This window comes from Suncus etruscus, chromosome 12, assembly GCF_024139225.1.
Source record: "Suncus etruscus isolate mSunEtr1 chromosome 12, mSunEtr1.pri.cur, whole genome shotgun sequence".
Classification (NCBI taxonomy): Eukaryota; Metazoa; Chordata; class Mammalia; order Eulipotyphla; family Soricidae; genus Suncus; species Suncus etruscus.
In genome coordinates, this window is record NC_064859.1 from 41,681,951 (window position 1) to 41,704,992 (window position 23,042).

The window sequence follows — 23,042 nt, forward strand, 5'->3', positions numbered from 1 at the left end:
AAACTATAGTCATTCAGGGACCAGTGACATGAGGCATACCGGAATGCCGGTTTTTGTATTTAAAAACTGCCCTAAACCTCATGTGGGCTTTCAGTTCAGCAGTGTTTTCAAACTACAGTGTATGACATAATTTTCCTTGGTTTTGGGGCCATTATCTGTCAGTGCTCAGGGGACTATAAGTGATACCAGTGACTGAATGCAGGTGGCCATGTATAAGGCAAGCACTCTACCAGCTGTACTACTGCTCCAACCTCTTAGGTTAAATTTTTTATTTATTTGTTTATTTACTTATTTATTTATGTTGGTTTTTGCTTAGGAGTTACTCTTGGCTATGTGCTCAGAAATTGCTCTTGGCTTGGGGGACTATATGGGACACCAGGGATTGAACCCACGTCTGTCCTGGTCAGCTGCGTGTAAGGCAAATGCCCTACTGCTATGCTATCACTCCGATTAGGGCAATTTTTAAACCTAGGGTAGGGATGTGTGGCCTCAGAGACTCAGTTAAATGGTCTTGGACAGAGCCTGCTCATTCTGCATTGTCCTGGGAAAACTCCCAATCACCCCATTTCTTTGAATCTGTTCCCTTATGGGTAAATGGGGAAAACATGACCTAATTACAGGGCTGCTGCAAGGATCAAGATATAACATTTTCTGCATATAAAGTTACATGAATACAGGGAAGGCATATAGCAGTGTCTAGCACAATGAGAATAAAGAACTCCAAGAATACCACCAGATCCTCTAGTGTCAACCCTCATTTTAGTTTTAGATTTTTTTTTTTTTTTTATGGCTAGAGGAGTAAGTTCAGGGCTTACTCCTGCCTCTGAGCTCAAGGATCAATCCTGGCAATACTTAGAGACCATATTGTGTGCTAGGGCTAGAACCTGTCAGCTGCATGCAATGAAAGTATCTTCAATTTTTTTGGGGGGGGGGGTGATGGCATACCAGCAGCACTCAAAAATCGCTCCTGGCAGGTTCGAGGGACCATGTGGGATGCTGGGAATCAAACCCAGGTCTGTCATGGGTCGGCTGCATGCAAAGCAAATGCCCTACCACTGTCATCTCTCCGGCCCCTAATTCTCATTTTAAAGAGAAGACAAGACCTCAAAGGGGTATGGCCCAGTTTCACATCTTCAGCACTATAAGAGGCACCTTTATTCTGTTCAAACATTTGTTGAGGGGACTAGAGACACCTTAAAGGGCAAGTGTGCAGGCTTTGCATGTGTGAGGTCTGGGCTCAATCCCTAGCACCACACAGTACCAAGCTCCAGTCCAGGGGAAGCCTAGAATTCTAGAGCTCTAAGGTTTCCAGGACTGCCAACTGTGGCCTGAATATCAAACACTGAGCTTCAGATAATGGTCCCCAAACCAAGGAAAATCATATCATACCCTGTAGTTTGAAAGCACTGTGCTGAATTAAAAGCCATGTGGGGTTTAGGGGCAGTGCTACATACCAAAACCAGCATTGTGGTATGTCTCATGTCACTGGTCCCTGAATGACTATAGTTCTGGCATGTCAAATATTAACAAGAAAGCCACATGCCATGCTATAGAAAGGGGGAATTTTGAACTGGACATCATCAGAACAAGTCCTTTGCCCCTTTGCAGTCAGCAGGCAAGGTCTACAGCTTTGTTCTGTTAGGAACTGGAGAAAGAGGTACTGTTTCGAACTATTATGTTCTAACAAAATGAAGCTGACCAAAGTCTTCTGTCATCACCATCTCCTCAGCTCAGTACATAGGAAATGATGGCATTTCCCTGACACAAGGAAAGTATCTTAAGAGAGGTCATCTAGGGGCTGGAGAGATAGTACAGTGGTAGGTCATGTGCCTTGCACGTGTCTGACGCAGGTTCAATCTCCATCATTCCATTTGGTCCCCAACTCCAGCCTGAGTGCAGAGCATTCTCTGGGCATTGCCCCCAAACCAGAAAGAAAAGAGCTCATCTAGGCCCCAGGGATGTACTCAGTGGCACCACACATGCCTAATAAGTATGAGGCTCTGGGTTCAATCTTTGCTACATACACAAAACCCTCACTTTTCTATGAATGTATTTTTAATTTTTTTGACCATACCTGGCAGTGCTCAGAGACCATGTGGTGCTCGAGATGGAATCTGGGCTCCTTGCAGGCAAAGCACACACTCTGCTTGCCCACCAAGCTCTGCCTAGGGTTCCTCGCATTCCCTGCTTTAGATGCCAAGTGCTGTCCTTCAGTATCTGCTCAGATTTAGAGCTATCCATTGTCAGTCTGCTAACTTCCCACAATGGCAGACAAACTGAGCTCATGAAAGCTCTCTTATCTTGGGGATATGCAATTAATGCCTGGGTTTTTGCTTGGGTTGAAAACTACACTGGGGAATGTCAGAAGCTTTACCTGTTTTCAGCCAACATGACTACCCTAGTCCCAGGATGGCAAATACTGTTCCAAACACAGGGGCTGTCAGAGGGCCTGTTTGCACATTTCATGGACTCTGACTGTGAGGCCAAATCCAGAATGAAGAATTTAGCACTGAAGGATTATAGGGCCCCAATTCCAAACAAATTCTAATTTATTTTTTTCCTTCCTCCCCCACATTCTAATTTAAAACAATACTGTCTACTTATTAAATATGAAATAAAAGCCAACAGTCATGATTTTCTTCTTTTGATAATGAAGTTATTACAGACTACTGCAGCACTTCTGTTCTTTGCTCAATATACTTCTTTTTGGGAGGTGTCTGGTATTGCCCAGGGGAAAAGGCAGTGCTGGGATTCTTTGTGCCATCTTCCCAAATTTGTGATGGGGTCGCATTTGTTTCACTCTCTGTGCTTTGTTCACAAAGAGAGAACCTTGTACCCCCAGGAGACTAACAGGACACCTACTTCTGAGGTAGAAGCCTGCATCTAGTACTGACAAGGAGGGACTTAGCCGGAAGCCAGATTCCATGCAGAATGTAGAAATGCAAGTGGTACTTTAACCACCCAAAGAGTCACTGCATGCAGCCACCTCCCACAGTCTAGGGCGATGCTCACACTCCTGCAATGCCAGTTTCTGCCTTAGTAAGTGGCTGCGTGCACATCAAAGGAAGGTGAGCACTGTCTGTGAGTCGGACCAGCTCAACACACTAGTCCAGGTGCTCCTGAGATGACAAGACTGTCTCAATAGGAAGCCTGGTAGACAGTGGCAGTAGACTCCCAGGGAACCCGAAAACCTTACTGGCAGCTCTGGACTTGAGAGAGCTCCTTCCAGCTTCTGAACTCTGTATGGTCCCCAGGCGTGGTGTGGTCAGGATCATCATGGGCATCAAAGTCATCATCCAGCGGCCCCTCAGCGAAGTCCCTGTAGTCACTTTCCTCCACCTCAGCGTCGGCATCAAACACCTGGTCATTCTTCTTAAACTTGTCTACCAGGGCTGACACAGACTGCAGGAAACGATGAAAGCTCTGCTGAACCTCATTTCCAAAACGAGCCCAGCCAATAAGCCCCGGTTTCCTATGCCTCCCCCCTCCGCCCACCCTCAAGCTAGCAAAGTGCTGAGGAAGTTTATATTGTGTGGCACAGGATGGAGCTGCATTATTGCTGATCCCATTCTGTAAAACATGGACAGGAATCTGCATCCATTAACCACATGTTTAGAGAAAACAGTTTGCCATAGAGACCATTTATTTTGGAATCTGTGTGAAGTAAACTAAACGAGGCATGCTAAAAATACACAGAGGACAGAGTTTTACATATAACCATTTTATCAGGAAATGCTATGCCAAGGGACTCACCCAGAAGAGCAAGAACTTCCTGGAGTTTAACAGTGGATTAAGAAACCAGAGATCAAGACTGAGGTGAGGAGCTGGGGCTCGTGCATGGCATATGCACGACCCCAGTTTCAATCCTGGACACTACAGGGCCTCCTGAATGCCACAGGGGTAGCACTGGTGATCCCCCAGCAATTGGGGAATCCTTTGCCACAAAAAAAGAAATGTGGAAAAGCCAGAAGCTACTGGGACAGCTCTGTTTGAGGAATAAATCTGCCAGCAAATGTGCCCTGCCCCTTGGGGTATAGAGAGATCAAGGAGAGCATACCATTCTGAGCCAAGAGTCCCTTTAGCTATCCCCTGGTCCTGCTGAAGTTTACATTTTCTTTCTGGTTTTCATTCTTAGTGAATGAAAATATCTTCCTTGCCAAAGGAAATATTTTCTGTATTTCTGGCGATGGAAAAGTGCCCCAGTTTGGTTCCCATTGGTCAAAGTTATTCTGGGGCCATCTCATTGAAACTGCAGGTGCTGGAGGGATGCCCAGCAGTCCCAATGCCAAGCCCACCTCATTGTGCATCTCACTGTCCCATTGAGTAAACTGGAAACCAGCAAGTGAAGGGCAGATAGGGTTGTCTTCCGTACACAGCTGCAAGGTGCCTGGAGAAGATAGGAGACCAGACTCAGAAGGGCACAGCCCTCACATACTTGCCTCAAAGAATACTCCCTGGGCAGGGTTGGTACTGGGATACACCTCAGCAGGAATCATTCAGAGCCTACAGAATACATGGAATACATGTAATACATGGAATACATGGAAATCACGCGAGTCTCAGCTCTGTGTGCAGTACTGGTCAGGCAATGGTCCACTTGACTCTCAAACTGCAGAAGCTATTGATGGCTCAGGACAGAAACTTGGTTGAGAGTTCCCTTGGGAGTCTGGCCTTCACTCTCACCCATGCTGTTCACACAGTCTCAGATTGCTCCTGGCACAGGAGCCGGAGTAGTCAGAGTGGAAAGGGGGTTGGGTTCCTTGCCAAGTCAGGATCGGGGATAGACAACAGAAAATGTCTGTTCTCAGACCACTATAGGAGTGTAAGAACAATTTACAAAGCCCTCATGTCCTCAGGAACCCTGGAACAAAGTCTCGCTTATTAGGACATTCTTTTTCTGGGAGTGAGGAAATATGTGTCTGGGCTACACACCTGGCAGTGCTCAGGGCTTACTCCTGGTTGTATACAGGAATCATTCCTGGCAGGGCTCAGAAACAATATGGGGTACTGGGTCAGTTGCTTGCAAGGAAAATGCTCTACATTCTGTATTATAATTCATTCTTACAAAAGTTCTCTAGTGCTCCTTTCCTGTGCTGGAGCACATGCCTAGCATACACAGGGCTTTGTCACCTGGTTACTGAAACACCACTTGTTTTTAGCCCTGGTGGCCTCTAGCATAGCTGGGAAGGTCCCCAAACAAAGGGAAAAAATAAAGCCCTGCCAGGGTTAGTCCCATAAAAGTCCATGGTAACTGACTGTTGAGAGTAACCAAAAGTAATTAGCTCCCGTTTTAGACTCCAAATTAAGAAAAGTTAAGAGAATTTAATTTATCCCAAAAAAGAGGCCTAATTTAATATTTTAATGGAAGTTTTAGGGTCACTGACATAAGCAACATTGACCATTAGGGACTTTCTACACCTCACATTATAGGTTATCCCTTACTACTGAAAGACTCTGGGGAAAGATGCTGTGCACACTTAATTTTTTATTTTTATTTTTTTTGAGGGGGCACACCTAGGGATGTGCAAGGCTTAATTGTAGCTCTGTGGTCAAGATCATTCCTGGAAGGTCTTGGGGGTGGGGGGCAAACCATATGGGGTATACAGGACTGACCCAGAGTCAGCTGCATGCCATGCAAGCATACTACCCTTTGAACTATCTCTGGTTCCATACTTACTTTTTAAGTCTGTCATTTCTACCCATCCCAAATCTGGTAATAATTCGAGAGGTTCTGCTGAGAGAGTCTGGGCATCAGAAGGAAAAAGCAATTCGCTTCTATAATCTTCACAGTGGAGGGTGGAGAGAAATACCCCGGCAGTGCTACACTCATCAAATGAGGCTGCAGTTTTCTGGAACATGGGATCAATCTATACATAAGGGCAGAGGAAGAGAAAGGTTTGTAGGTTGCCAAGACATATATAAACCTCATTCACAGGCCCCTACTCATTTTATACCAGTATATACTAAGATGATATGTTTTTACATGTAATCAGAAGCAGGGTGGAGTTTTCTAAATGATCAGGTATAACCCCATGTCAACAAAGAGGAGCTGAGTCAAATCCCTCCCAAAGAAAGGCTACATGTAGTCAGAAGGAAACAGATGTGTCCATCCAAAGCATGGTCAGAGGCAGCAACACGAAGCACAGCTACTTGTTTACATTTTCCAGAACGGGCTCTGGTACTGCTACTGCTCCAAAGTTTGTAAACATCTATTTCTCCTGCAATGCTCTCACATACTAAAATGCTTTATGTTGACTCAGAAAAGTTCTAGGGCATATGTTCAACAGAATCCATTATTCCTCTAAATAGAAATTTTTTTTCAAAAATTTAGATACATTAAGAAATCTAAGGCACCAGAGAGACAGTACACCAACAATAATAACAATAATAACAGGCCACACCTGGTGGTGCTCAGGGGTTACTCCTGGCAGGTTTAGGGGACCATATGGGATGCTCGGGATTGAACACAGGCCTGTCCTGGGTTGGCCTCGTGCAAGGCCCTACTGCTGTGTTATCACTCTGGCCCCTAATGCCTGTTTCGATTCCCAGCACCGTATCAGGTCAAATCCCACCAGAAGTGGTCCTGAGCCCTGCTGGGTGTGGCCTAAAACCCTCACTGTCGCTCCTTCATGAGATGACTTCGATAAAAGAATAGAAGTCACATAGCCAGGTTACACCAAAAGACATGACAGAGCATGAGACGTAAGACCTCCCAGCTTGAATATACTATCAGTAAGGATCTAAGAGTGCTAGAAAGCCAGGGCTATTGACAGAAAAGATGTCAGCAGAGCACCAATGGCTCATTGTAGATAGTGAAGCCAGCAACTACAACAGCATTAAGCAGGGAAAATGGCAGCAAGAGAGAATTGACTCAAATCCCACCAAAGCATATAGAGTGGGAACTGGGGGTTGGGAAACCATGGCACAGATAGCAGAGGGTGATAAAAGTCTGATGGTGTTTAAGCGGAGGAATTCTGGAATTGGTAGGATCACTAGCAGGAAGCTGTGTAAGTGCACGGAGGTCTTGTTACCAAGTCTAGATTTTGTGTGTGTGTGTCTGTTTGTCTGTCTATCTGTCTAGCACAGGGGTCTCTAACTCGCGGCCTGCGGGCCGTTTGCGGCCCTCCGTACAACATTTTGTGCCCTAGAGGAATCTTTTTTTGTTTTGTTTTGTTTTAGTTGTTTGGGTCACACCTCCGATGTTCAAGGCTTACTACTGACTTTGCACTCAAGGATCACCCTGACTTTGCCTCCCACGGTCCCCAGGTAAATGGAGTTTGAGACCCCTGGGACAGGGAGCAGTGACTTTCTAAGGCAGGGGTCTCAAATTCAATTTACCTGGGGGCCGCAGGAGGCAAAGTTGGGGTGAGGCGGGGCCGCATAAGGGATTTCACAAAAAAAAAAAAAGTCCTCAAATGTTATTATTAACAGTTTTAATTATTTTTTCTAAACATGAATAGAACATTGAGTGAAGATCGTGAACAGTTCTTCTGAACATGGCATCTTTTGCCTATTCCTTGCTGCCAGAGACTTGACAACGCTTCTCACAAATCTGAACCACATTTGGCTTTAGAGAGGAAGCAGTTGGTCCCCCCAAGCCAGGGGCGATTTCTGAGCACATAGCCAGGAGTAACCCCTGAGCGTCAAACGGGTGTGGCCCAAAAACCAAAAAAAAAAAAAAAAAAAAAAAAAAGAGAGGAAGCAGTTGAGACCCTCAGTATGGCTTGAAGATGATCATCATTAAGTCTAGACCTGTACTTTGACTTATTGAAGTTCAATGTGGAAAATAACTTTTCACACAAATATGTGCTCCCAAAAAGGTACATGGTGCACTTGAACATTCGGGAAAGCTCAGGGAAGCTGGGGGGCAATTCTCTCAAAAATTGCCCATGCATGTCTGCTTTTCCATTAATCTCCCTGAACTTGGCTTTGAGATCAGAGTTGCACTGCAGGTCAATGAGCTCCATTTGAAGCACTTCAAAGAAAAGGGTCCCCCAAAATTTGTAAAGTGTCTGTGTGCTTTTTGAAGTCTGAAAATCTGTGATCAAATTCCTTCTCTAGCTTAAAAATAGCATCAACATATTTCTCACCACTGAATGGTATGCCTGCATCCACAAGTTCCTTGCATGCTGGGAAATGGCAAAGGTTTGTCTGAGAGAGCAGGGATTATCATAACACAAGTTTTGTGGAGAATGCTCTCATGTTGTCATAGGCAGCACTGATAAGCTTCCCTGGGCCTTGTAACATCTTGCTTAGTACATTCAGCTTATGTGTGATGTCAACAAGAAAAGCTAAGTCCACGAGCCATTTGTGATCACTCAACTCAGAAACAGCATTCCCATACTTCTCCATGAAGGCTTTCACTTCTTCTCTCAACTCAAAAAATCTTTTCAGGACATTTCCCCTGCTGAGCCAACGTACCTCGGTGAAATAGAGCACATCTCCATTTTCTGACTCCATTTCCTCTAAAAAAGCACAGAACCTCCTGTGCTTTAAGCCCCTGGATCTGATTTGGTTGATGCATTTCATAACAACAGACATCACATTGTCACACGGCAGGCAGGCATTTACTGCAAAGGGCCTGCTGATGGATAATGCAGTGAAGAGCAATGGCCTTCTCTACACCCTCCTCTTCAAGTTTTTTTTTTTTGTTTTTTTTTTTTGGTTTTTGGGCCACACCCGTTTGACGCTCAGGGGTTACTCCTGGCTATGTGCTCAGAAATCACCCCTGGCTTGGGAGGACCATATGGGACACCGGGGGATCGAACCGCGGTCCATCCGCTTGCAAGGCAGACACCTAACCTGTAGCGCCACCTTCCCGGCCCCTCAAGTTTTTTTTGAACAAGTGCCACCAGTCCATTTTTCCTCCCTGTCATTGATGGCGCTCCATCGGTTATTATTCCAACCAACCTCTTCCATAGCAACCTGCATTCTCAATGGCATCACACAGATGCTGAAATATCTTATTAGTGGTGGTCTGGCCATGCATTGGAATTATTGTGAGCAGCTCCTCTGTCAATTCAAAATTGTAATCAATGCCATGGACATAAATTGTGAGCTGTGCACTGTCTGTTCTATCTGTGCCCTCGTCAAGAGCAACTAAGTATGCATCAAAACATTTGGCTTTCTCATACACACAGTTGATGATGTCACTTGACATGTCAGAAATGTGCTCTGCCACAGTGTTGGCAGAAAGGCTGATTTTGCTAAGCTGACCTTTCTTTTCCGGACAGATAATACTTGCAGCCTGTAACATGCATATATATATATATATATTTTTTTTTTTTAACAAACTCTCCTTCTGTGAATGATTTCCCTGCCTTAGCTTCAACTGATGCAACATTCTCTTTGGTTGCTTTCTTGAAGAAATCTTGTTGCCTCATTAGACATGCTTTAAGACTGGCAACCTGCTTGGCTCTCTCATTTCCTTGATATTTTGCACATTCCTCAACATGTTTAGTTGAATAATGGCGTTTCAAGTTGTATTCCTTCTGCACTGCAACTTTCTCTGAGCAAATAAGACATGTGGGGATGCCCCTGTGCTCAACAAAGAAATACTGTGTCTCCCACTTTTCCTGAAATTTTCTGTGCTCGTCATCAATCTTTCTCTTCACTGTAGGCTTTGATGAAGTCATGATGAAGGTATGACAAAATCTAATTCTGTAATAAACTTCTCTCCCTTAGGCCTCCAATAATGCAAGGGACAGCGGGCAGGAGCAGCGGAAATGATGTCTGCGCTAGGCGCAAAGTATTTGTAATTATTCACTTACCGAATATTCGCAATAAAAAAATCGCATTAGTAAGAAAAAAAATCGCAAAAAATTGCATTAAACATTTGCATACCCCGAACGAACTGCTTGGGGTATGCAAATGTTTAATGTGATTTTTTTCTTACGAGATTTTTATTGCGATTATTCGGTAAGCGAATAATTGCGAATACTGTGATATTTGAAAGACAGCCACGGGCCACAAAATGTTGTATGGAGCTTTGCAAACGGCCCGCGGGCCCTGAGTTTGAGACTCCTGCTCTAAGGGCTTTGTGTCTTTAGAATACAGCTCCTCAGTGTCATGTTTCCACTGTCATTTTTTGTTTTTGTGTCACAAAAACCCGGCAGCGCTCAAGGGTTACTCCTGGCTCCATGCTCAGAAATCACTCCAGGCATGCTCAGGGGACCAAATGGGATACTGGGATTCGAACCAATGACCTTCTGCATGAAAGGCGAATGCCTTACTTCCATGCTATCTCTCCGGCCCCTGTTCCCACTGTCATTTAAAGACTCTTTTAGAACATGTTTTCTCTTTCAGGGGGAACACTACAGGTCGTTCTCAGGGTGTCTGCCACATGGCACCCAGAATGGAATGGAAACCCTGTGCTCAGTCCTTCTAGCTGCCTCCCAAGCCCTAGACATTTGGTTCCTGATTGTCCCCTTGGAAGTTAATTACTGAGGAATAAGATTTTTGTCAGGGCTGAGGTCTGGTGAACCATAAATCATTATAATTTCCTCTCCCAATAATTAATTTTGCTTCCTTGAGTGTTGTATTGCTTCACTAAGAAATGAGTGAAATAAGATGAGTAGATGGAAAGAACTTTCAGGTAAGAGATGGAGAGTACAGGATCTCTTGCCGATAGCTAGCGGGTGGGCATAGGGGGTAAGGGAGGGAAACTCTGGCAGTGTGTTAGAGTGGCAGCTACACACCCGTTTCTGGTTTGTAATGGGAGCAGTCCTGCTGGTGTCACATGGGCAGAAGTGCTCAGTAAACGTGGAGGCCTGTATATGTGTGGGCACACTAAAGGCTGATAATACTGATAAGAATAAGAACTGATTTAGCAAGCCACCAACCAGCCAGGCAAGCACAGTCCTCCAAGTTTCAGCTCTGCATGTCAGAGACCACATGCATACAGTTCCTCACCTCACATTTTCGATCTGCTTCAGAGACATTGAGGTTATTTATATTCTGTTCAATGGTTTTGTATGAGTGCTTCTTCTTTGGTTTCGGAGGCTTTTTGGCAGTTCCTGTTTCAGTAGCACTTCCATCTAAAAGAAAGAATAAAGTGGCTTGCTCTTCAAGACAGTGTGTTCCCCCTCCCCCACACAACAAGTCACAAGTATTTCTCTTGCTTGTCTCTAAGTTTCTTTTTAATCTGCAGAAGTTCTCTGTTTTCTCTCAAACATGTACTTCTCTCTCCCCCTCAATAAAAAAAAACTTTTTTGTTGGCCAAAACCTCACTCACAGTTTCCATATCTAACATTCAACCAGCTCCATTGACTCACGCTGTTCTTGAAAGAGATGTAAATTAACCTGTGAAACATTATGGGTACACTGCTACACAGCTGGAGCTGGCAATCTCGGGAGGAGAGGACGGGCCGGGTCCCCTCCAAGGCAAAGCCACATCTGCTGCACCCATCACTCACAACTGCCACTTTACCAATGGCCCTGCCTCACTACTCCTCTGCAGAGACACCAATCTGACCAAAACTGCAAGTATGACATATTGTGGGCTGATATCAACAGGACTTTTTTTGAGTGCGTCTGGGCATCCCTTCACCCACTGTACTTCCAAAAGCCCGGCAGCCAAAGACATGCCCCACAAAACCCTCATAGCGTCAGCAATAGTGTTTGGAACTCCTGAACAATGCAGCGTTGCTACGACTTCCACTTTTTTCCTAATACTTTCATCCCCAGATTACAAGCGAGTGTGTATCTGAAGTCACTCAATGTTCAGAAACTATAGGACAGAATGATCAACTAGCAACAGGAGTTTACTAAACCTTCTGACAATGACTTAATGACCTCACTGTGAAAGAATAATTTTCACAAATTTTCTGAAGCTATACTCTTTTAGCTTTGCCAAATAAAAGGAATAAGACTGCACACACCAAGATGGGTTTAAACAAGTAGTTGAAAATACTGATTCGAGTTCTCCAAAACTGAGTCTAGAGTGATGAGTGATAACAATCTAAATCTGTGCCATTCTCTCCAAGTTATATACACATGAAATTGTTAGCCCAGGGAGAAACCAAACTACCAGATTAAGTATCTGTTCATAGTTCACGCTGACTTCCAAATACCCCAACTGAGAAACTCCCTGACTGGTGATATTCATTTAATCCTGCCTAAGTGACACATTTAATATAAGATTCTTTTCTTTCAAAGAAGCTATCTGAGCTTCATCTCCAATATAAAGCTGAAAATAAACCTGTCTTCAATAGTAGTGCTGATTTTTTTAAGTGACTTCATTCCAAAATTTAACCAAATAACTCATGATCTAACATTCAAGTAATCCCTGTCCCTGTCCCAACTATGTACCTGCAACGTGGCTCTCTCCTTCTTCTGGAGACGCTGCTTCTTTGCCCAGTCCTCCCAAAACTCTGTACACATCAGCATGAACAGCATCTACGCGCACAGCATAGATCTTGGTGCTGGCATCTAGTGTGCCAGCCGCCACCTAGTCAAAAAGCAGAGCTATGCATATGGAAATACAGAAAAGGAACTCCCAAACAAGCAAAACAGCAAGCTTCACAAAATATTTACATGCCCTTAAAATTAAGTTCAAAACCCTTAAAAGGAAAATAAATGGGCCCGGAGAGATAGCACAGCGTTTGCCTTGCAAGCAGCCGATCCAGGACCAAAGGTGGTTGGTTCGAATCCCGGTGTCCCATATGGTCCTCCGTGCCTGCCAGGAGCTATTTCTGAGCAGACAGCCAGGAGTAACCCCTGAGCATCGCCGGGTGTGGCCCCCCCCCCAAAAAAAAGGAAAATAAACACAAAATAGTAAGATATTTTCTATACATTTCATTAGTTTGGTAAAGAAGGCAGAGTAGCTAGTAAAATGTTTAAGAAAGAATGTTCTCATTATGTTTGTAAAATTTAATATATGTGGGGCCGGAGAGATAGCATGGAGGTAAGGCATTTACCTTTCATGCAGAAGGTCATCAGTTCGAATCCCGGCGTCCCATATGGTTCCCCGTGCATGCCAGGAGCAATTTCTGAGCACAGAGCCAGGAAAAACCCCTGAGCACTTCTGGGTGTGACCCAAAAACCACACACAAAAAAAATTTAATATATGTGGGGGGCCCAGGATTTGCCTTGTATGCAGCTGACCCAATTCGATCCCTGGCATCTCAGGTCCCCTGAGCCTGCCAGGAGTAATTTCTAAGTGCAGAGCCCAAAAGAACAAAAGAAAACAAACAAAATATAATAATGTTAGACTTGAGTATTAAATAGAAATGCTCATTATTTTTGGAAAAATCCTTAGTGGCTGATGCGACAGTACAAAGGGTAGTACATTTGCTTTGCATGCAGCTGACCCGGGTTTAATCTCCAGCATCCCATAGGAGCTCCCAGCACCTCAAGGTGCAGAACCTTGAAGTAATCCCTGAGCAAAGCCAGGTATGGCCCAAGGCCTCCCTCCTACCTACCCCCCCCCCCCCAAGGTTAACACAGATGTGACAGTGGACATCCTTCTTACTTTAAAGTTGGTTGGTTCGGCATCTTTTTGTTTCAGAATATCTAACATAAAATCAATCAAGTGCAAGCCAAATGCATTCTTGGTAGTGATTTTCTGAAAACAAAAAGTCGGGTTATTAATAGCCAAAGCTCACATAAATAATCCTGATAGAAAGCTACATTTCACAAATATTCTTTTCTATAAATACTTGATAACACACCTGAGTGGCTTTTTCATTCTCACATGTACAGACACCCTGGGGTTAAGTGAACAAATCCTGAGCAAAGCACAGCCCAGAGGGATCCACTCTCAGGCACCTTTGTCACCTGAGAAAGGATCCCAACAGAGTGGCTGTTGACTTGCCAAGGCCATAAGGCTTGTAAGAGGCCAAGACATGATTTCAACTCAGGCTAATTCCGGAACAAAACTAGCACTTCCATTCCACTTTCTAGTTCCTATGTGGTTCCATGATCCCAACATCATGTTGCCTCTCAATACATTCCAGACATACATCAGAAGGAACAAAAGTGTTGGGAAACAGTGGAATAACCAGTCAGAATGAAAGAGCAAATGGTTAAGTCAATCAGAGGGTGCTTCTCCTCCAGAGAATAATATTGTGAAATGACCAATAATCTACCAGGTACTCACGTTTTCAGTGGACAGTTTGATACAGGTGGAATAATGCTCTGTAATCTGTGTGTTTGTAAATTTAGGAACGGAAGTCGAAATGTCAGTGGTCCTACGTAAAAAGCAAACAAACAAATCTCTAGTGAAGATCCCTAAGATTCAAACATTTCAAGATCCATAAACAGAATCCATTAGTGACTATGGAGATGTCGGTCCCCTGACAAGGTCAAGGACACCGCAAGGCCACACGTACCTGTTGGATGGGGAGGCCAGAAGATGGGGTGAATCTGTGCTGAACTGCAGATCAAAGACCTTGGAACGCCTCCGTTGCATACGCTCCTTCTCATCATCATTCTGAGGGAAATCATCAAGGACTGGAGTGCTGGGAGCACTGAGAGGGGTCTTCCGGGGCAGAGAGAACAACCGCTCTCCAGGTGATGAGATACTCGGGGTCTGCACATGGGTCTTTGAAGAGTTACTGATTGAGGCTGACAATGATGGAACAAAAGACATGTCAAGAAACCTTGAACATTTCCTGTCTCTAGAGGTATTAGGGTAGAGCAATACAGTGATAGTATATAGGGCATTTGCAAACCTGCCACTCCTTTCAGGAGTGATCCCTAAATGCACAGCTAAGAATAAGCCCTGTATCCCCCCCACCAAAAAAAAAAAAAAAAAAAAAAAAAGAGGATATAGGATCTGGCATGGGAATGCAGCTCACCACCTCTTTCCCACTTATACCTTTTGTTTGATTTTTTGTGTGTGTGTGCAACACCCAGCAGTGCTCAGGGATAATTCCTGGCTCTGCACTCAGGAATCGGTCCTGGCAGGCTCGGGAGATCATATGGGTTGCTAGAAATTGAACCTGTCCTGGGCTAGCTACATGCAAATGCCCTACTGCTGCACTATCTCTTTAGCCCTTTTCTTTTTTGGTTTTTGGGTCATACCCGGCAGCACTCAGGGGCTACTCCTGGCTCTACCTCAGAAATCGCTCCTGGCAGGCTCGGGGGACCATATGGGATGCCGGGATTCGAACCAAAGTGCTTCTGCATGCAAGGCAAATGCCCTACCTCCATGCTATCTCTCCGGCCCTCACACCTTTTCTAACTGATATCCTAGGCTGGAATCACAGTAGTTTGGGATTCTTCTGCTCCCTTGCCAATCTGAGACAAATGTCCATTAGGCATCACTTTGACCCCAAAGCAATATGTATGTGGGAGAGAGTCAGTTGTTGCTATAAGAAGCTCACAAGAAAAAAAAAGCAGATGTCATGCCAGGCGAGAGAGACACTGAGAAAAGGGTAACATGTCACATAAAATGTTATGCCACTAGTCTCCGAGGAGACAGAGAATAAAAATAGACGTAAGAAAATAAATAGAATGTCCCAAAAAATCAATATTTACTTGAACTAGAAAGGGGAACTATCTTTCCCAATAACAAATCTCACAGTAACCAAGGTAATCAATTGAATATCAAGTCTCAAGGAATAGGAACTTGAAGCTTCTTATCTTCTGACAGGAGGAAACAGGAAACTCACAGCATCACATGTTTGCTAAAGATGGCTAACCTCAGTTGAACTAAGACTACCATCATAGAAGCCAGGCAGAGAGGAGAAAAGACTGGAGCATATGCTTTGCATGAGGCAGCCCAGATTTGATTCTAAGCACTGATGCACTGAGTAAAACTGGGAGTGACCCCAGATCAATAAGCCAAGATTAGTCCCTGAAAACTACCTAGTCTAGCCTCCATTCCCTAAAAAAAAAAAAAAAAAAAAAAAAGTCATTTTAAGATAGAAAACAAAGAAGCTTGGCTGACTCCGAAAAATTCAAGATGCTGCTCAACACTTATGGCCAAAAATGCAATTTTGACTATCTGATTTCTTGCAAGCTGTGTGTCCCCAACAGAATGGCACCTGAACACTTCAGAACAATTCATGCTATGAGACAGTCACAGCTTTCAACCAACCAGTGCAGCCTCTTTTTTGAGTGGATCTTTGAATGGTGATTCCAATCAGCAGCCTGACTGCTCTTCATTGACAAATTACTTCCTCAGCCAGTCACTATCTGATATTTCCCATTCAAAGGTCTTTTTTTTTTTTTTTAAACAAAGAAAGGGAATTGGGGCCCGGAGAGATAGCACAGCGTTTGCCTTGCAAGCAGCCGATCCAGGACCAAAGGTGGTCCCCCCTGCCTGCCAGGAGCTATTTCTGAGCAGACAGCCAGGAGTAACCCCTGAGCACCGCCAGGTGTGACCCAAAAACAAAAAAACAAACAAAAAAAATTGTTGTCATACAGATGTAAAATCAATTTACTTTTTCCTTTCACCTTTTCTAAGTTAAAGGCACAAGTAACCTTAATTGTGCAACCCTGACCTCAGTTGATTTATGTTAAATTCTGACTAATAAAAGTGGCAGGGGAAATCAGCAGAGTAGAAGCTTGGCTGACTCAGTGAGATCCAAGATACTGCTCTAAACCCCTGGCCGAAAATGAAAATAAAAAAAAAAAATAGATAGAAAACAAAACATCCAGCTCAGAAGAATGAATGGAAGAGACTGCACATCTCCAATTGTTTAGATAAGCTAAAGTCACCACATTGTAGAGACAGGAAAAGTTGCTAAATGTAGGGGTTCAGGGAGTCAAAGGGCTGAATATAAGTGGGAATGCCAGATTCAATTCCTGGCACTTGCATGGATGCCCAGCACTAAATTGTGTGTGTGGCCCCAAAAGAAAAGTAAATATACATATGTGGTATTGAGCACAGCTTGATGGTACAGCACACATTTGATTACATGCATGAAGCCGTGGGGGTCACTGGGAAAACCAAAGGACATAAATACACTATCTTGACATCATGGAGGTCAGAATCTAAAGCATGTCAGTGGGGCTGCATTCCTCCTCAAATTTGTTTCCTTGTCTTTTTCAGCTTCTAAAGGTTATGGATATTTCTTGGTTTGTGGTGCACTGCTCTTTCCATTCCAACCTCATGCTCTGCAGATCCTCACATTTCCTTTTGCTGGTGGTGGAGTGACATAGCTGGTAGAATTCACAGGTTACTCCTGGCTCTGTACTCAGAAATTACTCTTGGCAGCTCTGGAGACCATCTGGGATGCCAGGAATTGAACCCGGTTGGCCGCATGCAAGGCAAACACCTTATTTGCTGCGCTATTGCTCTAGCTCCCATGATGCTCATTTTCTGGTTTTGAGGTTGTGTCTTCTCTCTTTCTTTTCAGGACCTCATTATTATGCTGGATCTGCCTATTTTATTCATAAAAAGCCCCATTAAAAGATCCTTAACCTGGGGCCAGAGAGACAGCATGGATGTAAGGCATTTGCTTGCATACAGAAGGACAGTGGTTCGAATCCCAGCATTCCATATGGTCCCCTGAGCCTGCCAGGAGCAATTAGTGCTGCTGGGTGTAACACCCCCCTCAAAAAAAAAAAAAGACAAAAAGATCCTTAACCTTAATCATATCTTCTAAATCCCTTTACAACATAAGTTAATATATTCATAGTTCTGAATACACCAGGGGCCCAAATTCTCAGAGATCATGTACTGCAAGTGTTCCCTGAAGTTGAGGAACCACCGGTTATGTGGGTGGGGTGCTGAACTATGATATCAAAGGGAAAAGTACTGGGGCACCCTGCATGTGGCCAACCTAGGTTCAATCCCCAAATCCGACTCCATCAGAAGTAATCCTTGAGAGAAGAGTCAAGAGAAAGCCTGGATATGACCCCAAAAAGGGGGAGGTGCCAAGTGGGCTGGGAAGGGCGTAGTAACTTCTGCTGCAATTGGAAGTGCTTTCTGTTGGCATACAGGGAGATTTCAGGGGTCCAGAGTAATTTTCACAGAAGGTAGTACCCTTGTCTTGCATGTAGCTGACCCAGGTTTGATCCTTGGCACCCTATATAGTCCCTTAGGCCTACCAGGTCCCTGAGCACTACTGGGTGTGGCTCCAAAACAAAACAGAAGCACCCAATAAATTACACACTGGACCTTGAATCGTTTTGGTTATTGCGCATTCAGAAACTTCTCATGGTTGCCACATTTTCACCACCTCCACCTTCACTTGCATGACCCTTGTCATGATCTAGTTTAAGAAGCCAGGTTCTGGGGCCGGAGAGATAGCACAGTGGCATTTGCCTTGCAAGCAGCTGACCCAGAACCAAAGGTGGTTGGTTCAAATCCCGGCGTCCCATATGGTCCCCCGTGCCTGCCAGGAGCTATTTCTGAGCAGACAGCCAGGAGTAAGCCCTGAGCATCGCCGGGTGTGGCCCAAAAACCAAAAAAAAAAAAAAAAAAAAAAAAAAAGCCAGGTTCTAGGATAGATGACAAACCAGAACAAGAGTTAGATGTCAGGGTCCCTTTGAGACCTAGTTGACATCTGTCAAGCAAGTAAAAGGAAACAAGAAAGAAAGGTTACATGTGTGTGTGAAGGAGTGATATACCATTGATAGAGTACAAACTAAGAGGAGAACAAGGACATGAGAGGTGAAGTATAGTGAGAAGCAGATACAAGTACTCAGAAGATGGTGAGTGAGGAAAATGGAAAATATATGGATATATAACTGATATCTGGAAGTAGGGTGACAAGTAGGGTGCTTAAAACTAAGGAGAGTGGGGCATGAGTAATAATATAGTGGGAGGATATTTGCCTTGCCTGGGGCCAGCTTGGGTTTCTTCCTCAGCATCCCACAGGATTCCTTGAGCACCGCCAGGTGTAACCCCAAAGCATTACCAGGTGTGGCCCCCAAATGAAACCAAACAAAACTGAGATTAGTAATAAAGTCTAGGAGGTAATCATGGTGGCTTGAGTCAGCTACAGGAGGGCAAGAAGCAAGATTATTGGGATCGGAAAGCTAGTACAGTGGAGAGAATGTTTGTGGTGCACAGAACAGAGGCAACCTGTATGCACTGCATACGCTCCATAGCAATGCCAGGAGTGATCCCTGAGCACAGAGTTAAGAGTAAGCCCAGGGTGGGAGTGATAGCACAGCGGTAGGGCGTTTGCCTTGCATGCGGCTAACCCGGGATGACCTGGGTTCAACTCCAGGCATCATATATGGTCCCGAACCTGTAAGGAGAGATTTCTGAGTGCAGAGCCAGGAGTAACCCCTGAGCACTGCTGGGTGTAGTCCCAAACCCAAAACAAACAAACAAAATAAGCCTGAGCAGAGCCAAGTGTGGACCAACCCTCTTCTGCTGAGTAAGTATACAATACACAGTAAAGAGTTGCCCACAAAGGGAAGGAAATAAGTGGTGAATAGGGACAAAAGGCAAAGAACTTCATGTTCCTTTGGTCTTCTTCCCACAAAAGTTTGAGTCATTAACATGACTCTCAATTGAGATAAAAATAAAGTAAAAATAGAAAGGAATTAGGGGAGCAATCAAATTCAATTGGATTGGAGCTCATACCTTGCAGGCAGGCTAGGGTTTAATCCCTGGCACTGCAAGGTACCCCAAGCACCCTTGGGCACTGACAGGTATACTCCCCCTCATCCCTAAAGGAAGGAGATAAGAGATACATTTTTTTTCTTTTTTGGGTCATACCCAGCAGTGCTCAGGGGTTACTCTTGGCTCTATGCTCAGAAATCGCTCGCGGCAGGCTCAGGATGCCAGGATTGATAAGAGATATTTTTAGACTCTAGAAGATTTGTGAGTATTTGGATGTGGGTACTGACAAAGTAAGGGACAGAGTTTGACTTTGGAAGAAGAAACAGAAACAGGAAGCATTAGAGGAGGAATTTAAGATTTGAACTCAAGTTGAAATTAAAGGCAAGATTCAATTCTTAGAGTTTTTTTTTCCCCCTGATTTTTCTCCTTGACTTTTACATTTCCCACCCATTCATGAATCCATCAGATGTTACTGATGTCAAAACCTCCTCCCTCATTTTCCAACTGGCTTTGGTCTGGCTCCCATTCCCATTACTTTATGGAAACTGTTTCAAGGACCACGGACAATTTCCAGTTATCAACCCACTGTCACTTTTCAGGCCCATCATAAGACAGCAGCACTGCTTTCTTGAAATACACCTGGCTCTATCATACCACTGTTGTTTTCTAGCTTTTCTTTCTCTATAAAGACCCTGAGTGTTTTCTATAAAAGATCTTCCCAATTTTTTTCTTTCTTTGCTTTGGAGTCACAGAAAGCTATGTCTGGTGCTGTTCAAGGGTCACTTGTAGAAGGTCTAAGACTCTAAGGGGTGAGAGAATCATGTGGTACCAGGGATCTAACCCTGGCCTTGGCCTCCTGTAAGCAAATCATGCATGTTTCCCAGACACTCAGCTACCTCTCTGGCCCAAATGTTCTTACTTGTCTCAGTGGATTTACAATCATGGCTCTGAATGTTAAACTCTTAGTCACTTGGTTTTTTTATCTCAGTTGGTCTTTTATCACACTCAAAATAAAAATTTTCAAACCTCTTACAAGGTCGTATCTATCTGTTCCACCTCACTCAACACACTCAGTCATGATGTTCTGATTCTATTCTGTAAAATATTCAGCCTCTATCTGTTGCCTAAAAAGAACAACTCTGACTAGACAGCATTTTAATTTTTCACGAATTTGCGTGTCATCCTTGTGCAGAGGCCGTGCTAATTTTCTCTGTATCGTTCCACTTCTAGTATATGTGCTGCCGAAGCAAGCACAACACAACAGCATTTTAATTTTTCTCAGAACGGGTTTAATAAAGAAAATAGGCCAGGGTCCTTACAGCAAAGCCATTTGGAAAGTCTAGCCAGCTTCCAACCATCACCCACCAACTGCCCATCTCAACCACAAACACCACCAATCAACCTGCAGCACTCCAGCTGGTAGTTCTTACCCCTCCCCCCAACTAGATAAATTAGATATAGGAGTCTCTGAGAGATTTCTTCTCTTTTAAAGGTACAGACCGCTTTTTGGGAAGCATTATCCAAGATAATCCATGCCAGGTTCTTTCCAGTCTGCCCACATTTGCATTTGCACTTTCTGCTAAAATGCACATTCCTGTCTAGGTTTACAGGTCTCTGAAACTCCAGGGATTCTGTTACTCTCAATCAGCCTTCAACCTCATTTGTTGGTTTGCTTATTGTCTCTCCAACCAGAAAACAAACTTCAAGAGACTGGACCTATATCATTTCAGTTCCAGGTAAATTAAGATTTTTGTTTCTCCATATTTAGAGAGAAAGGTGTTGGGAACTTACTCAAGAGGTACGCAGAAGCTACTCCTGGCTGTGCTCAGGGATCTATCTCTATGTGGTGACAGGGGTTCAACCAGGATTGCAGTATTTTAGCCTCATGCATATTGCCAAATGCCTTGGCCTTCTGTCCTATCTCTCCTCTGGTCCTTGCCTGTGTAGTTCTTTCCATTTTTGCAACTGATACAAGAAGGTAGGACCCAAAGGAGGAGGGTCTACTCTTGGTTGCAAAATAAACTTAGGAGCCATAAATACACAGGGGTAACTTACCACAACACGTCTACAGCCCTTTATGAACGAGCTTTACCGGAAAACCACCTTAGTGGCAGGATACTAGGTACACCCCAAATAAACAGTTCGGGGGAGGAACCCCAAACTCAGAGGAACCAGTTGCGCAGCCGCAAAGCTGATAGGCCAACTGCACCGGCCCGGCCGGGGTCATTTTACACGGTCACCACCAGGCCAAGGGTCTGGAGAGAGCTCAAGGCATTAAGGCGCCTTCGCTGCAGGCGGCTGTCCCCAGTTCGAGTCCCACCAGCACCTCTCCTGAGCACAGAGCCAGGAGCAGCCTCTGAACACGGCCGGCTGTGGCCCAGCTCCCATTCTCCTCCCAAATAAAGACCCCCAAACACACCAAGGCCGACACTCTCCACACTCCCAGCTCCACGGCTCACCTCTGCTCGGAGGGCCCATCTTTCCGAATTGGAAGCAAGAGCAGAATTTAAATTGCGCGCGGACGCGGCCTGGCGCCGTAACGTTCCTGGTGACGTCACGCGGCGGGGCAGAGGCGCGCCTGCGCAGACTTAGGGGCGTGGTATGTGGGCGGGGCAGAAACGTGCACGCGCAAACTCGGGTATGTGGGCGGGGCGGACGCGCGCCTGCGCAGTTCGCTCGAGCGTGGGCGAAGGACCTGCGGGCGGAAGTTATGGGGTCTTCCACTTTTTTTTTTTTTTTTCTCTTTAGGCCACACCCGGTGACGCTCAGGGATTACTCCTGGCTCTGCGCTCAGAAATCGCTCCTGGCTTGGGGGACCCTATGGGATGCTGGGGATTGAACTGGGGTCTGTCCTAGGTTAGCCGCGTGCAAGGCAGACGCCCAACCGCTTGCACCACCGCTCCGGCCCCATAGTTGAACATTTTTATAGGAGCAGCGCTCAGGGGCCATCAAGGTAATACTGGCATTTCTTGGGGCGTGGTGAGCATGGTGCCAGGGCCCTGCGCATAGTAGACATGCGTTCTACCATTTCACTTATCTTCCTAGCCTAAAAAAAAATCTATTAAAAAACGGGCTGGAGAGATAGCATGGAGGTAGGGCACTTGCCTTGCATGCAGAAGGACGGTGGTTCGAATCCTGGCATCCCATATGGTCCCCCGAACCTGCCAGGGGCGATTTCTGAGCGCAGAGCCAGGAAGAACCCCTGAGTGCTGCCGGGTGTGACCCCAAAACCAAACCAAACCAAAACAAAAAAACACTCTTGGGGTCAGGATGATAATATTATGGGTAGGATGCTTGCTTTCACACAGCTTACCCAAGTTTGGTATTCTGGTACCTTTGGTGACTTTCTGAACTTGCTAGGAGTGATCTCTGAGTTAGTTAGGACTAAGGCCCTGAGCATAATCAGGCACAGCTCCCCAAGAAACCAAAACAATGACAATCCCAAACCCCTCTCTAACTTCTTCATATTTGAGTATAGGAGTGATTGAATTCTGAAGACTAATTATTTTATTTTGTTTTATTTATTTATTTATTTATTTATTTATTTATTTTTGGTTTTTCGGGCCACACCCGC

The 23,042-nt window shown here is 44.8% G+C and overlaps 1 protein-coding gene and 1 non-coding gene across 2 annotated transcripts in view; both read right to left on the minus strand.

Annotated features, from left to right (window-relative positions):
• The window catches only part of NCAPH (non-SMC condensin I complex subunit H), a 101,128-nt gene extending 79,133 nt beyond the window's left edge, over positions 1-21,995 (minus strand). Inside the window, exons 1-9 of the mRNA XM_049784596.1 lie at positions 21,928-21,995; positions 14,331-14,565; positions 14,099-14,189; positions 13,472-13,564; positions 12,310-12,448; positions 10,912-11,036; positions 5,678-5,867; positions 4,296-4,387; positions 3,197-3,402 (exon numbers count right to left, since the gene is read on the minus strand). Coding sequence (XP_049640553.1) covers positions 3,197-3,402; positions 4,296-4,387; positions 5,678-5,867; positions 10,912-11,036; positions 12,310-12,448; positions 13,472-13,564; positions 14,099-14,189; positions 14,331-14,565; positions 21,928-21,946 — 1,190 coding nt within the window. The 5' untranslated portion in view covers positions 21,947-21,995. The remainder of the gene's footprint in view (positions 1-3,196; positions 3,403-4,295; positions 4,388-5,677; positions 5,868-10,911; positions 11,037-12,309; positions 12,449-13,471; positions 13,565-14,098; positions 14,190-14,330; positions 14,566-21,927) is intronic.
• LOC126025196 (U6 spliceosomal RNA) lies at positions 20,616-20,722 on the minus strand. Its single transcript, XR_007501239.1, has one exon. It is a non-coding gene; the product is annotated as a U6 spliceosomal RNA (small nuclear RNA).
• Positions 21,996-23,042: the final 1,047 nt, after the last annotated feature.